At 52.1% G+C, this 15,904-nt stretch overlaps 1 protein-coding gene across 18 annotated transcripts in view; it reads right to left on the bottom strand.

The window, feature by feature from the left end:
- The window catches only part of MROH1 (maestro heat like repeat family member 1), a 158,072-nt gene that overhangs the window by 136,809 nt on the left and 5,359 nt on the right, over positions 1-15,904 (bottom strand). For 15 of the 18 annotated variants that reach the window (XR_004480998.1, XM_049700571.1, XM_033419963.2 and 12 more), the window contains exons 1-5: positions 7,858-7,894; positions 6,774-6,919; positions 1,036-1,167; positions 481-643; positions 147-245 (exon numbers count right to left, since the gene is read on the bottom strand). Coding sequence is in view for 17 of the 18 variants with exons in the window: in XM_049700571.1 (XP_049556528.1) it covers positions 147-245; positions 481-643; positions 1,036-1,167; positions 6,774-6,919; positions 7,858-7,879 (562 nt within the window). In the remaining variant the exon portion in view is untranslated. Of the gene's footprint in view, positions 1-146; positions 246-480; positions 644-1,035; positions 1,168-6,773; positions 6,920-7,857; positions 7,936-9,340; positions 9,438-15,904 lie in introns of those variants that run through there. The other 3 variants (XM_033419956.2, XM_033419962.2, XM_033419961.2) reach the window with 2 other exon arrangements.

Genomic DNA, 15,904 nt, shown 5'->3' with positions numbered 1-15,904 from the left:
AGACCCACCTGCCCATGGAGGCCCACCTGCCCCCCTGCCCGCGGAGGCCCCCCTGCCCGCGGAGGCCCCGTGCCCGCAGAGGCCCCCCTGCCCGCGGAGGCCCCCCTGCCCGCGGAGGCCCCCCTGCCCGCGGAGGCCCGTCTTACCACAGCAGAACACCACCCTCATCGAGTCGGGCTTGGCTGCACTCAGCATGGGCAGCATGGTGCTCAGGATGGACGTCAGGAAGGGCACCACGCCGAACACTGCAAGAGGGGCACGTCACAGGGGCCCCACTGCCATCCCCACCCAGCCTGTCCTTCCCTCGGGCCCTGTGCCCCAGGGGAGGCAGGGCACCCCAGCCACACGCCTTGAGCTCCTTCTGCACAGCCTGGGGCTCACGGTGGAGCTACTGGGACACAAGGAACCGAGGCCGGCGGGCTCTCAGAGGTCTTCAAGACCGCTCAGACCACGGGTCGAAGGGGCCGAGCCGCCACCTACCATTGGAAACAGAGAGGTTGGCGAGCGTCTGCACGACAAAATGGTGCGGCAGGACCCCGGGCTGGAACTTGCTCAGTATCTCCTCCATCACGCTGCTGATGAAACGCTTTCCCAAAGCCACCAGGACGTTGCTGGCGGCCTGCTGCCAGTCACAAACCAGTTCCTATCCCCCCAAAAGACCTGAACTGGCACCCAGACCAAAGGAGGCAGACCTCGCCCTGAAACCGCCCAGGAAGCGAAACGAGACACTCTGCCCTCAGTCACGCCAGGGGACACGCTGCTGCTGCTGGGAGCAGGGCTCCCTGCTGAGCCCAGCGCCTCCACACACCGGGCACCACCGCCCCCGCGTCTGCCCTGAGGGTTCGGGGAGTTTGCTCTCTGCGTCAGTTTCCATTGTGGGGTGACCCTCCCCACCCCAGGAGGGCAATCAGTGCACAGGACCCAGGGGCCAAGCTCAGGCAGCCGGACACAAACCCACACCCTTAAGGCACCTGGGAGGAAAGGCCTCGGAAGGCAGCTTCCCTCCCAAGCCAGGGCCTGCTCAGCCCCACGGACCTTCACTTTGGTCATCTCGCTGGAGGCCAGGAGGATGCTGGCCCTGGCCAAGCCCTTGTCCAGCTCGCCGAGGTGACTGCTCACGACCGTCTCCATGACCCTCAGGATCATCGTCCGGTACGGATGCGCCAGCTGAGGAGAGAACCATGGAGGGAGGGCCAGGACCTGCTTGTCTCTCACGGCTCCTCTCTGAGCTTAAGAAAGAGCCCTGGTCTCCTGACGGCGTCGCTCTGGGTGGCCCGCCTCCTGGGGAGCTCTCCATATGTCCTGGTGCAGCCCTCTCCTCAGCCATGTCCCTGCAGCGCCCCCGTCCAGCACGCATCATCCTCGCCTTCACTGAGGACACGCAGACCACAGCGGAGGCCGTGACAGGTGGAGGGCATGTCACGGTGATGACAGAAAACCCCGCGACGTGAGCAGAGCCCAGCCAAGGGAAGGGCTTCATCCTGCGGGAGTCCCAGGCGTCACGGAGACCGGCGGTGAGGACAGGAAATACTCAGGGAGCCAGGAAAGACCAAGACCCGCTGCTCCCTGAGGACCCTCCCCCCTCCCCCGGGAATGCAGCGTCCAGACTGGGGGTGCAGACCAGGGGGCACAACCTCAGTGCAGCTGGAGTGCCCAGGCCACGTGACGGGAGCAAAGAGGGCAAGAAAGGGCGCGACTCAGGCTGGCTGCACTCTGTAGAGCTGCTTGCACTCTGCAGAGCTGCTCAGGCCTGAGAAAAGGTGCTCGTGACCCTCGGGCCCCCCGCCAACGACGTCCCCACCACGCTCCCTCCTGCAGAGGCTGCTAGCAGCCCTCAGGGGGGTGGCCCACACTACCCGGTCACTCAGCCCTGCACGCGAGAGGGGAGGGCAGGAACCCCTCTATTTCAAGTAGAAACATACAGCTTATACCTGGGAAAAGTACCAATGTCCTACTGATGGGGTCATTCACAGCTGCTGGGTTTTTTTTTTAATTTATTTATTTATCTCTGGCTGCGTTGGGTCTTCATTGCTGCGCGTGGGCTTTCTCTAGTTGCGGCGAGCGGGGGCTCCTCTTTGTTGCGGTGCGCGGGCTTCTCACTGCGGTGGCTTCTCTTGTCGCAGAGCATGGGCTCTAGGCACGCAGGCTTCAGTAGTTGTGGCGCACGGGCTTCAGTAGTTGTGGCTCGCGGGCTCTAGAGCGCAGGCTCAGCAGTTGTGGCGCACGGGCTTAGGTGCTCCGTGGCATGTGGGATCTTCCCAGACCAGGGCTCGAACCCGTGTCCCCTGCATTGGCAGGCAGATTCTCAACCACTGTGCCACCAGGGAAGCCCTACTGGTTTGTTTTGTTCTGTTTTTCGCTTTTTTAAATTGTGTTAAAATACACATAACAAAGTTTACCATCTTAACCATTCTCAAACATACAGTGCAGTGGTATTAAATACATTCAGCTGGTGGTGTGGCCGTCAGTACCATCCCTCCCCATAGCTCTTTCCATCTTATAAAACTGAAACCCTGTCCCATTAAACCCTAACTCTCCATTCCCATCCCCTCAGCCCTGCCACCCACCTTTCTACTTTCTGTATCTGAATTTGACTATTCTAGACACTTCATAGAAGTAGAAGTACACAGTATTTGTCCTTTAGTGACTGGCTTATCTCACTGAGCAAAATGTCCTCAAGGAGGTTCATTCAGGGGCTTCCCTGGTGGCGCAGTGGTTGGGAATCCGCCTGCCAATGCAGGGGACACGGGTTCGAGTTCTGGTCCGGGAAGATCCCACATGCCATGGAGCACCTAAGCCCGTGTGCCATAACTACTGAGTCTGTGCTCTAGAGTCCTCAAGCCACAACTACTGAAGCCCGTGCGCCTAGAGCCCAGGCTCCGCAACAAGAGAAGCCACCGCAATGGGAAGCCCGCGCACCGCAACAAAGAGTAGCCCCCGCTCGCCACAACTAGAGAAAGGCCCGCGCACAGCAACAAAGACCCAATGTAGCCAAAAACAATAAATAAAATAAAATAAATTTATTTTTTAAAAGTCATATGTATCCCTAGATAAAAATATTTTTTTTTAAAAAAAGAGGTTCCTCCATGTTGTAGCATGTGTGAGAATTCCCTTTTTTTTTTTTTTTTTTGCAGCACCACGGCTTGTGGGATCTTAGTTCCCCGACCAGGGATTGAACCTGGGCCCTTAGCAGTGACAGGGCTGAGTCCTAACCACAGGACCGCCAGGGAGTTTCCAGAATTCACTTCCTTTTTAAGGCTGAATATTCCGTTGTGTGGATGGACCACATCTGGCTTATCCATCACCCACTGATGGGCACTTGGGTTGCCTCCACCTTTTGACTAATGTGATTAATGCTGCTATGAACAAAGGTGTGCAAATATCTCTTTCAGACTCTGCTTTCAATCTTTTGGGTATATACCCAGAAGTGGAACTGCTGGGTCATATGATAATTCTATTTTTATTTTTTGAGGAACCTCCATAATGTTTTCCATAGCCACTGCACCATTTAACACTCCCACCACCACTGCACAAGGTTTCCCGTTTCTCCACATTTTCACCAACACTTGTTATTTTCTCTTTTTTTGATAGTATCCATTGCAATGGATGTGAGGTGGTATTTCACTGTAGTTTTGATTTGCATTTCCCTAATGATTAGGGATGCTGACCACCTTTTCATGTTCTTAGTGGCCATTTGTGTATCTTTTTTGGAGAAATGTCTATTCAAGTCCCTTGCCTATTTTTGAATTGAGTAGTTTGGTATTTTGTTGCTCAGTTTTCAGAGTTCTCTATATATCCTGGATATTAATTCCTTATTGGATATATGATTTGCAAACATTTTCTCCCATGCTGTGGGTTGCCTGTCCCTTTGGTGTCATATCCAAGAAATCATTGCCAAGTCCAATGTCCAGGAGCTTCTGTCCTATGTTTTCTTCTAAGAGTTTTACAGTTTTAGGTTTTACGTTTAGGTCTTTGACCCCTTGAGTTAATTTTTGTGTATGATGTGAGGTAGTGGTCCAACTTCATTCTTTTGCAAATGGAGATCCAGTTTTCCCAGTATCATTTGTTGAAAAGACTATCCTTTCCGCATTCAATTATCTTGGCACCCCTGTTGAAAAGCATTTGACCGTATATGTGAGTTTATTTCTAGGCTCTATTCTACTCCATTGTCTATGCGTCTGTCTACGCCAGTGCCACACTGGCTTGATTACCGTAGCTTTCCTGGTCAATTTTGGAATCAGGAATTGGGAGGCCTCCGGCTTCGTTCTTCTTCTTTAGGAATGTTCTGGCTATTCAGGATCCCTCGAGATTCCCTATGAATTTTAGGATGGGTTCTTCTACTTCTACAAAGTTGCGACAGCTGCTTATTTTTTAAGATTTTATTTCCACTTTACGTTGCTCTTGAGAGTTCAATGAACAGAACAGTAACCACGTCAAAGGAAGATGTGCAGCACTCCCTCTGAGGGAGGGGGTTTCGCCCAGGCCCTCACGCAGGATGATGTAGCCGCAGCCCCGTCAGGTAGCACACTGGGAAGGGAACGGGGCTGGGGGGGTGGGGGCAGTTCTCTGATGCTACCTGCCCTTGGCAGGAGTGTGTGAGATTTCCGGCTCAACCGTTCTGATGTGTTGGCGGGTGGCCTGCTGCCCTTCCCCCACCCCCAGAACTGACTGAGTCCACTAAATGGACGAACTGGATGACTAGGCTACCTGCGGGCAGGACGACGTTAGGAGGCAGGGCCTTTGGGATGTGATTAGGCCACGAGGGTGCAGCCCTCATGAATGGAATTTGTGCCCCTATAGAAGAGACCCCAGAGAGCTCCCTCATCCCTTCTGCCAGGTGAGGACAAAGGGAGGACACATCCACCTATAAACCAAGAAGCAAGCGCTCACCAGGCACCGAACCCGCCAGCACCTTGATCCTAAGACCTCCAGCCTCCAGAACTGTGGGAGACACAAGTCTGCTGTCTCAGAGCCGCCCAGTCTGTGGCATTTTGTCCTAGGAGCCAGAGGGGGCTAAGACAACTATTTCTGCCTCTCTTCCCCAAATCACTTCCCTGCCCACTGGCCTGACAGCCCTTGCGAAGGAGCCTGCTTGCCCCTGTGTTCACCTTTCCTATGCTGAGACTTGGCCAACAGGAAGGAGACTGGATCTGTCTAAAACCGTGCGGCCCCCCACCGTCCAGGAACACAGACCAGGACCAGCTGGAGGAGCAGCGAACATGCCCCAGCGCCCCAGGCACACGGAAGCCTCGAGAAGCTGATATCTACAAAGTATCGCACGCATCTCAAAACGCTGCACCGACCTACGCTGACCAGATAGTGCTGTACACCTTTCTTCTGCTAGCCCCCATCTTTTTGGAGAGAGAGTCGAGGGGATTCGAAATGTACATGCTAAGATGCAGCCCAACGAGTGAGTGGCACACGAGTGAGTGAAAGAAACACGAGTGAGTGGCACAAAGCTGCCGGCAGCAGGGTGTGGATGGGGCAGTGGCTGGTGGGGGAGAGGTGCTAGGAAGGGCTCCACTGCGAGGGACAGGGCTTCCAACTCCAGACACGCTTACTGTAAAGGGCCACTGCGAAGGAAGCTGGTTTTTACAGTTGGTTGAAGAAACTAAAAAGGCTAGAAAAGGGGTAAAATCATAAATGAGCCAGAAAATGGCAAGTGTGAAGCACACGTAAATTCTATGAACTGTTAAAAACAACAAAGGCTTTTAGCCACCTCTAGTACTCTCAGGCCATCCCCTCAAACAGCCAGGGCAGCCCTAAGCTTTGTCTAACAATCAGACGCTGAATTCAGCAGGTCACGCTGATGGAGCCTTTCGGCCACGAAGAGAAGGGCCCTGACGCCCAGCGTGCACGCACCGTGAAGCTCCATGAGCCGAGGAGCCTGGGTAGACACACACGTGCCCAAGCATGAGGGTGCCCTTCCCGTCCTATGTACCCCCAGTCCCAACAGCAGTCCACGAACACGTAAAAGGCCCAGAACAGCTAGGACAGCGGGGCGGGGGCAGGGGACCCTCCCCACGAGAGGAGAGGCCATCAAGCCGCAGCACAGGCCGCTCAGCAGGACGCGGCTCTTTCCCCCAGGAGAGGGCAGTTGACAGATGAGAGAGAAATAACTTATATTGTATAGGGATCCTCTTTTACTGATCAAATGGCAAAAACAAAAAGAAAAATGGTCTTTTGAGACCGAAAGTCTAACTCCCAGGAATGAGCCTAACACATGCACTGGGGAAAACTGAAATAATTTCCCACCACAGGGAGCTGAGAGCGTCACAGAACCGTGGAGCCGAGACCCAGGAGAGGGGGAGCTGGCAGAGCCCCTTCTGAGCCATCTCTGCAGAGCCTTGAGCCATCTCTGCAGAGTCCAGTTGGCGCGCCCACCCAGCCACAGCCCCTCTCCAAGGCCTGTCCACGTGTTCCCGTTACCGCGGTGGACGCGAGCTGCCCTCTCTCATCGGCGAGGACGGCTGTCCAGGCTCCAGCGGGTCAGCGAAAGGGGATGGCGGCACTGGGCCTGCGAGCGAGCAGCTGGACGCTGCAGTGCTCACCACCCAGTCCCTCCACGACAGGACCAGCCCACAGGCCACGAGGCAAAGAGGGTCATCTATGCTGGACTTGCCCGCCTCGAGGGGGCTTGGACTTGCAGGTACGATTTTCTACCCACAGCAGCACGGCTCTGCACTCCGGACCCAGCCAGCCGGCAGACCCCTGGCGCAGACCCCGCCCCGCAGGCCCCGCCCCGCAGCCCCGCCCGGCAGGAGCAGCAATACCTTGTCGTGCAGCCGCAGGTGCTCCTCGCAGGCGCGGAGAGCCTCCTCAGGCTGTGACTCTCCGAGGGCGCACAGGGCGCCACACACCTGCTCCTGCACCTGAGGGTCCTTGTCGGTGACAGCGTCCAGCAGAATGGTGAACAGCCCTGCCGTGACAAAGCCCAGTGGCGTAGTCAGGCCCGGCCCCGACCCCACCATCGCTACGCTCAGCCTCTGAGGACTCGGCCCCACAGCTGGAGGAGACCGCCGCGCCGGCCTGGCCGCTTTGCAGCCTCCACTGTGCTGGCCGGGATCTCTGGGACCCACTGGCCGCCTGCTCTGAGGTCACTCCAGCCACCTGTACCCCGACCTTCCAGCCCAGGCCACGTCTGCTCCACGTCTCCGGCCCCGCTGGATCCGAGCTCCTATAAAAGGCAGGCGGTGCAGACTCAGGGCCCCTTCGGAAGCTGCCCCAGGTGGCCCTCTGGCCCACACTCTGCCCTGTGCTTGCCAGGCGGCACCCCAGTCCCACCAGCTGCTTTCGCAGACTCCTCACCCTGGCAACTCCCCACACTCAGATCCAGGCCTCCGCCCCACGGACAGGACCCCCCATCCTCAGTGCCCCGAGAGCTCCGGGCGTGTGCCCGCCAGTGGTTTGCAGACCCTCACCCTGGGGATGGAAGCTGTGGGGCAGGAACACCATTCCCAGCCTTTGCCCCGCCCTGGGCCATGCCCTCAGCAAACCGCTGGCCCTGGCTGCAAGCAGAGCAGCCAGCCAGAGTGGATGCCGGCCCTGGGGCTTCTGTAAGAAGGGACGAAGGCTCAGGGACCCTCCCACATGGAGCACGAAGCCCCCTGTGCCAGGCAAACGCCGTCCCCCACGCCAGACTGAGCCTGTGGCCAGATCTGGACCTCTGCGTCAGCATCTGCAGAGACGAGAGCTTTGTTTTCTTTTTTTTTTCTAATGGAAACTTAGAGAAAGTGTGTTCGTGCAAGCGTCATTCCTTCCAAGCACATTTACTCAATGCCACGGGCTCCTCTGTGTCCCAAGCTCAGAAACCGGCAGGCATGACGTGGAGACCTGCCAAGAGCCCCACACACTCACTTTTCACGTATGACTCGCTCATTGCTGTGGCCGTGGCTTCCTCTCGCCCGGTGTGAACATGGACAGCTGTCTTCAAACCTGCAGCAACCAGACGCGCAACATTTAAGTCATAAGCCTCCTCAGTTTTTGAGCAGTTACTGTGTTTGTGTAAAACACAAGGTTTAAACAATTTCGCCCTGGGGGAACTGTCTCTGCCACAGTTTGGCTGAAAGGCGTGCGGAGGACGGGAGGCACCGTCCCCTCAATGGTCACCGGCTCTCCTCCACCCCAGCAGCTGTCAGCCCCGCCGATGCGTGGCCGGCCCACCAGGGCTGGTCCTGATTGGCCCACGGTGGCCTGGGCAAGCGTGTTACCACCCCCAGCTACAGCATCTCCCTTCACTCCATGCGCATCAGGTCTGGTGTCGCTGGCGGTCTGTGCGGAGCAGGGACACCCTCCCTGAGAGCCAAGAGCAACAGCCTTGGTGGCTGCGGGGCTGGGACTCCCCATGCCTGAGATCCTAGCACAACGTTAAGTGAGCCTCCTGCTGGCCGAGAGACTGGGTGGGCAGCACAGGGACCTGGTGGGCTCCCTGGCGCCTGAAACTAACCATCCAAACAGCACATGGGATCCCAACACCACACGCCTCGAAGCGCCACTTGCAACAGATGGGCCCAAAGGATAAAGCCATGAAATGCACAAGCGGCCCCACTTCAGCACGAGGCCACGCGCTCGGCCCTACGGCACACGCCCCAAGGACCTGTGCGGCGCTGCTTTCTCACACTAGTGTCCTCGACTTGCTGCTCACCACCCTTCACTCCCCAGTCACCACCGATTCAGAAAAGGCTGAAGGTGGGGGCGGCAAAGGAGAGACGCCTGGCCTTGCTCCCGAGCATGGAGGATGTGCTCATTTGGTTGCGGCCACACGGGAAGGGGGCAGTGAGAAGTCACCTAATGCGGGGACAGGGTTAGGGGGTGGAATTAAAAATAAGTGAGAGGGCTTCCCTGGTGGCGCAGTGGTTGAGAGTCCGCCTGCCGAGGCAGGGGACACGGGTTCGATCCCTGGTCCGGGAAGATCCCACATGCCGCAGAGCAACTAAGCCCGTGCGCCACAACTACTGAGCCTGTGCGCCTAGAGCCCGTGAGCCACAACTACTGAGCCTGCATGCTGCAACTACTGAGCCTGCGCACCTAGAGCCCGTGCTCCGCAAGGAGAGAAGCCACTGCAATGAGAAGCCCATGCACCACAATGAAGAGTAGCCCCGGCTCTCTGCAACTAGAGAAATCCCGCGCACAGCAACGAAGACCCAATGCAACCAAAAATTAATTAATTAATTAATTAATTTTTAAAAAATAAGTGAGAATTCTAGATCAAGAAGGCACACTGGTCCTAAGCATTCACCCATCCCACCAAAACCTCAGTGAAATGACAGAAAAGATGCATGTTTTAAAAGAGCAAACCCACAAGAGCACTAGAAAACAAGAAAAGATAAAATTAGCAGACCAGAAGCTTCCAGGAATCCCAGGCAGACAGAAAGCAGATGGAGAGGACTGGTTTGAAGCTGGTGGCATCAGCAAGGTGTTTCCCCTTTCTGGAAAGCATCTGAAAATAACAAGGAAAACAAGAAATAAAAACACATGTTCCACTGGCAGCACAGCAAGAAGGTGGCAGAAACCGCCCCCCTGAAAAGCTGAAAGGCGGAAGCGCCACAGCCAGCAGGCAGGTGTGAGGTGCACCGGCCACAGGCTTCAGAAAGCCCACAGGACACTTCTCAGAGGCAGGCACCCCCGCACATGGAACCCACATCCTGAGTTCCCAGAACCGGTCTGAGTTTACAAGGCAAGCAGCCAGTTCCTGGGGCAGAGGCTTTGCCCTGTGGAAAGATACAGCTATGTCCACGCCTCAGAGCAAAGGGGCTAACCAGCTCCAGCTGGAACATCCTTCACACAAGTGCAGACAGCTGTGCTCACTCGGCTCGAGTCGCAGCAAACGCAAACAAGCATAAGAGACGTGAGCCCCCAGCCCACCTGGGAGGGATGGACCCGTTTGCCATCTCAACCAAAACAACTAAGAAACTGAACAAAACACGTGAAGCCATAGTTCTCAGGCTGTTGGTCAACAGGAAACGAAGGGCAGGAAACCCTGAGGTCACTCCAGCTCGTCACCTATAGGGCACATCCAGCTGAGGACACTCAGGAAGGCCCAGAGTTAGGACGGGGAGCATCTCGGGAGGCCTGAGTCTTGCTGGAGTTGGGAGGGTCTAGTGCCAGAGAGAAGTCCAGAGACCTGCAGAGGGTCTCCTGGTCACTCAGTTGACTTACTGGCCAGCACAGGGGCAACAGAATAATGTCCCCAAAGATGCCCATGCCCTCATCCCCAGAATGTGAATATGTTACCTTATCTGGCAAAGGGACTTAGCAGATGGGATTAAGGGTACAGACCTTGAGGTGGAGAAATTACCCTGGATTATGTGGGTGAGACCAGCCTAAGTTCTTAAAAGCAGAGAACCTTTCCCAGCTGTGTCAGAGAGCTGAGATGGAAAAACAGGGAGAAAATCAAAGCATGGGAAGAAAACCCACCATGGCTGGCTTTGAAGATGGAGGAAGGAGGCTCTGAGCCAACGAATGTGGGCACCTATAGAAGCTGGGAACAACCCTCAGCTTACAGTCAGCAAGAAGACACGGACTTTGGTCCTACAGCCATAAAGAACCAAATTCTGCCAACAATCTGAAACAGCAGGAAACAGATCCTCCCCAGATTCCCCAGAAAGGAGCACAGCCCTAGCAACCCAATTAGAGCCCCATGAGATCCACGTCAGCCTTCTGATCTTAAGAACTTTAAGATAATGAATATGTGTTGTTTAAGCCACTAAGTTTGTAGTAATTTGTTACAACAGCAATAGAAAACCAATACAAGCACGATGTTTAAGAAGAAATTACGGGGGCTTCCCTGGTGGCGCAGTGGTTAAGAATCCGCCTGCCAATGCAGGGCACACGGGTTCGAGCCCTGGTCTGGGAAGATCCCACATCCCGTGGAGCAACTATGCCCGTGCGCCACAACTACTGAGCCTGTGCTCTAGAGCCCGCGAGGCACAACTACTGAGCCCGCGTGCCACAACTACTGAGCCCGTGTGCCACAACTACTGAAGGCCACGTGCCTAGAGCCCGAGCTCTGCAACAAGAAAAGCCACCACAATGAGAAGCCTGCGCACCGCAACGAAGAGTAGCCCCCGCTCGCCTCAACTAGAGAAAGCTGCGCGCAGCAACGAAGACCCAATGCGGCCTAAATAAATAAATAAATTTATTTTTAAAAAAAAAAGAAGAAGAAATTACGCAAGGCCAGGAAAGGAGCCACCCAAAAGGATTAGCAGCAAATAATCCCTGGAGCTCACAATGAGGCAGGAATGGGCCTGCTCCCAGCAATCGGGGGAAACACCACAACTCACAGGGTTCTGGGAAGGGCACTAAAAAAGATTTCAGCTCAGTAAAGAAGTAAAATTAGGGAGTTCCTTGATGGCCTAGTGGTTAGGATTCCAGGCTTTCGCTGCCACGGCCCGGGTTCAATCCCTCAAACTGTGCCATGCAGCCAAAAAAAGACAAAGAAAAAAAACAAGTAAGATTAGCCCGACGCTAAATGCCATTCCGGTTTCACCTAACAAAGCTAAAAGCAAGACCTGAAAAGATCAAACTGTTCCCAAATAACTTAGCCACAACCCAGCACAAAGCTTGAGAATAGGAATAGGAACACAAAAACATCTAGCACTAACAAAGTAAAATTACAATGTCTGTCATCCAATCAAAAATTACCAGGCAGGGACTTCCCTGGTGGTGCAGTGGTTAAGAATCCGCCTGCCAATGCAGGGGACACGGGTTCGATCCCTCGTCCGGGAAGATCCCACATGCCACGGAGCAGCTAAGCCGGTGCGCCACAACTACTGAGCCTGCGCTCTAGAGCCCGCGAGCCACAACTACTGAAGCCTGCACGCCTAGAGCCTGTGCTCCGCAACAAGAGAAGCCACCACAATGAGAAGCCCGTGCACCGCAACGAAGAGTAGCCCCCACTCGCCGCAACTAGAGAAAGCCTGCGCAGAGCAACGCAGACCCAACGCAGCCAAAAGTAAATAAATTTATTAAAGAAAAGAAATTACCAGACATGCAAACAGGCAAGAAAACTCAACCCATAATGAGGATGAATCAATCAATAGACACTGACCCAGAAATGATGCAGAGGAAAGAATTAGTAGTTAAGGACATTTAGATTATAATTGCATTTCATATATTCAAGAAACCACAGGGAACACTGAGTATGTTAACATAAAGAGGCTAAAGTACAAGAATGGGAAAAGAAAAACAAGGCTGACAACTAGTCATAAAAAAGCTGGAGTGACTATATTAATAGTAGACAAAGTGGATTACAGAGACACAACAATTCTAAGCATTTATGCACCTAATAACAGAGCTTCAAAATACACAAAATCAAACCTAATAAAAATGCAAGGAGAAAGAGACAAATCCAAAATACAGTAGAAATTCAGCACCCCTCTGTCTGTAATTGTCAGAACAAGTGTACAGAAAATTGCTAAAGGTACAGGAGACCTGAACAATACTGTCAACCAACTTAAGTAGTATTTATAGAACACTGTATTCATTAACAGTAGAATATGTATTTTTTCCAAAATCACATGAAACATTTACCAAGACTGACCATATTCTGAGCAATAAAACAAGTCTCAATAAGCCTAAAAGAATTCGAGTCATACAAAGTATGCTCTCTGAGCACATGGAGTTAAATTTGAAATCAATAAGAGAAAGCTATCTGAGAAATCCCCAAGTATTTAGAAACTGCTTAATATGCTTCAAAATAATGCATGAGTCAAAAAAGAAATCAAAAATGAAATTAGAAAGCATTTTGAAGTGAATGAAAATGAAGACATCAAAATTGGTGGGAAATGTATAGCACTAAATGTCTGTATTAGAAAAGAAGAATGACTTTGTGAATTTGAATAAAAGAAACCTAATTTAGCAGGGAGTGCGGAGGCCAGAGTGGGAGCTCCTGTGCACTGCCACTCCAGGTGAATCACAGACCCAACAGGAAGAGTCATGACTTGCATTCCCCGCAGGAAGATGTCTCTACTTTAGGACCCTGGCAAGAGGAAGGAAGATCTCTCCTTGCCCGGCAACAAGCCCAGCAGATGGGAACCCTCTCAGCTCAGGCACTGGGAAGCCATCACCATCCTGAACTCTCCCATCCCTCCGGTGGACTTTCCTTCAGAGCAGCCCCTCCCAACTTCCTCCTTTTTCTCTGCAAAGTAACTTCCTCTCCTTTGTTTGCTGGACTAGCCTATAGTTTTTGCTATACCATGGCTGCAATTCTCTGCTATTCCCAAATAAACACATTTTTGCTGGTAAAATAACTGGCTGTTTTAGTTTTAAGGTCAACAACATCAAATTCCACCTTAAGGGACTCCCCTCGTGGCGCAGCGGTTAAGAATCTGTCTGCTCGGGGCTTCCCTGGTGGCGCAGTGGTTGAGAGTCCGCCTGCCGATGCAGGGGACACGGGTTCGAGCCCTGGTCTGGGAAGATTCCACATGCCACGGAGCAACTAAGCCCATGCACCACAACTACTAAGCCTGCACTCTAGAGCCTGCGAGTCACAGCTACTAAGCCCGCGTGCCACAACTACTGAAGCCCGTGTGCCTAGACCCCGTGCTCCACAACAAGAGAAGCCACCACAATGAGAAGCCTGCGTGCCGCAATGAAGAGTAGCTCCCGCTCGCCGCAACTAGAGAAAACCCACGTGCAGCAACGAAGACACAACACAGCCAAATAAATAAATAAATTTATTAAAAAAAAAATTCCACCTTAAGAAACCAGACACTCAAAAGAAGCAAAAGGAAATAATAAGTATCAGTACATAAATCAAAGAAATAAAAACAAAGAATAGAAAAAAAATCAAAGTACCAAAGGCTAGTTATTTGAGAAGATCAATAAATTTGATAACCTCCAGCCTGACTGATCAGGAGAAAGAGAGAAAACACAAATTACCAATCTTAAGAATGAGAATGGTGACATCACTACAGATTCTACAGATATTAAAAGGATAGTAAGAATATATTCTGAATAACTTTTTGCCAGTAAATTGGACAACTTAAAAGAAATAGACAAGTCAATTATATCTCAATAAAAAATTATAAAAATTTAAAAAATAAGAGAAATAGGGCTTCCCTGGTGGCACAGTGGTTGGGGGTCCGCCTGCCGATGCAGGGGACGTGGGTTAGTGCCCCGGTCCGGGAAGATCCCACATGCCGCAGAGCGGCTGGGCCCGTGAGCCATGGCCACTGAGCCTGCGCGTCCGGAGCCTGTGCTCCGCAACGAGAGAGGCCACAGAAGTGACAGGCCCACGTACCGCAGTAAATAAGAGAAATAGACAAGTTCCTTGAAAGACAGACTATCAAACCTCACTCAAGAAAAAACAGATAACCTAAATAGCCCTATATCTAATAAAGAAATTGAACTTGTAGTTAAAAGCCTTCCCACAGAGAAAACTCTAGGCCTAGATGACTTCCCTGGGGAATTCTGTCAAACATTTAAGGAAGAAACAATACCAACTATATACAAATTCTTCCAGGAAAACTGAAAATAAAAAGCACTTACCAAGACTTCCCTGGTGGCACAGTGGTTAAGAATCCACCTGCCAATGCAGGGGACACGGGTTCGAGCCCTGGTCCGGGAAGATTCCACATGCCACGGAGCAACAAAGCCTGTGCACCGCAACTACTGAGCCTGCGCTCTAGAGCCCACGAGCCACAACTACTGAGCCCGCACACCACAACTACTGAAGCCCGCACACCTAGGGCCCGTGCTCTGCAACAAGAGAAGCCACCACAATAAGCCCGCGCACCGCAACAAAGAGTAGCCCCTGCTCGCCGCAACTAGAGAAAGCCCGCGCGCAGCAACGAAGACTCAATGCGGCCAAAACTAAATAACGAACTAAATAAAAACACTTACCAACTGATTCTCTGAGGCCAGCATAACTCTGATAACAAAACCAGACACAGATACTACAAATAATGAAAACTATAGACCAATATCCCTCATAGACACAAAATTTCTTGACAATATTTTATCAAATCATATCCAACATGTAAAAAGGATAATACATCATGACTAAATTGGGTTTATCCTATGAATGCAAGGTTGGTTGAGTATTTTTAAGTGCAGCCAATGTAAGTCACATTAACAGACCAAAAAATAAAAACCATATAATCATCTCAATAAATGCAGAAAAAGCATTTGCCACAATCCAATATCCACTTATAATAAAAATTATCAACAAACAGGAATAGAAGGGAACTTCCACAACCTGACAAAGAGCACCTAAGGGAAACCTATAAGAACATCCTTAATGGTAAAAGACTAAATGCAATCCCTGTAAGATGGGGGACAAGGCAAGGATGTCTGCTCTCACCCATTCTATTCACTATCATGCTGGAGGCTCTAGCCTATGCAACAAGGCAAGGAAAACAATAATATAAGGCATCCAAATTGAAAAAGAAGTAAAACTGTTTTTATTCACAGATGATGTGGCCATCTATGCAGAAAATCCTACAGAACCTACAAGTGGAACCAGATCAATAAGTCAGCTAGCAAGATCACAGGATATAAAATTAACATTAAAAAAGCAACGTATGGGGCTTCCTTGGTGGTGCAGTGGTTAAGAATCCACCTGCCAATGCAGGGGACATGGGTTCGATCCCTGGTCTGGGAAGATCCCACATGCCACAGAGTAACTAAGCCTGTGCACCACAACTACTGAGCCCGCACTCTAGAGTCCACGAGCCACAACTACTGAGCCCGCAAGCCACAACTACTGAGCCCACGTGCCACGACTACTGAAGCCCGCACACCTAGAGCCCGTGCTCCGCAACAAGAGAAGCCACCGCAGTGAGGAGCCCACGCACCGTAATGAAGAGTAGCACCCACTCGCCTCAACTAGAGAAAGCCTGCACACAGCAACGAAGACCCAACACAGGCAAAAATAAATAAATTTAAAAAAAATTTAGAACAA

The sequence above is a fragment of the Orcinus orca genome, chromosome 17, assembly GCF_937001465.1.
Source record: "Orcinus orca chromosome 17, mOrcOrc1.1, whole genome shotgun sequence".
Taxonomy (NCBI): Eukaryota; Metazoa; Chordata; class Mammalia; order Artiodactyla; family Delphinidae; genus Orcinus; species Orcinus orca.
This window is presented reverse-complemented; position numbering and strand designations above follow the sequence as displayed.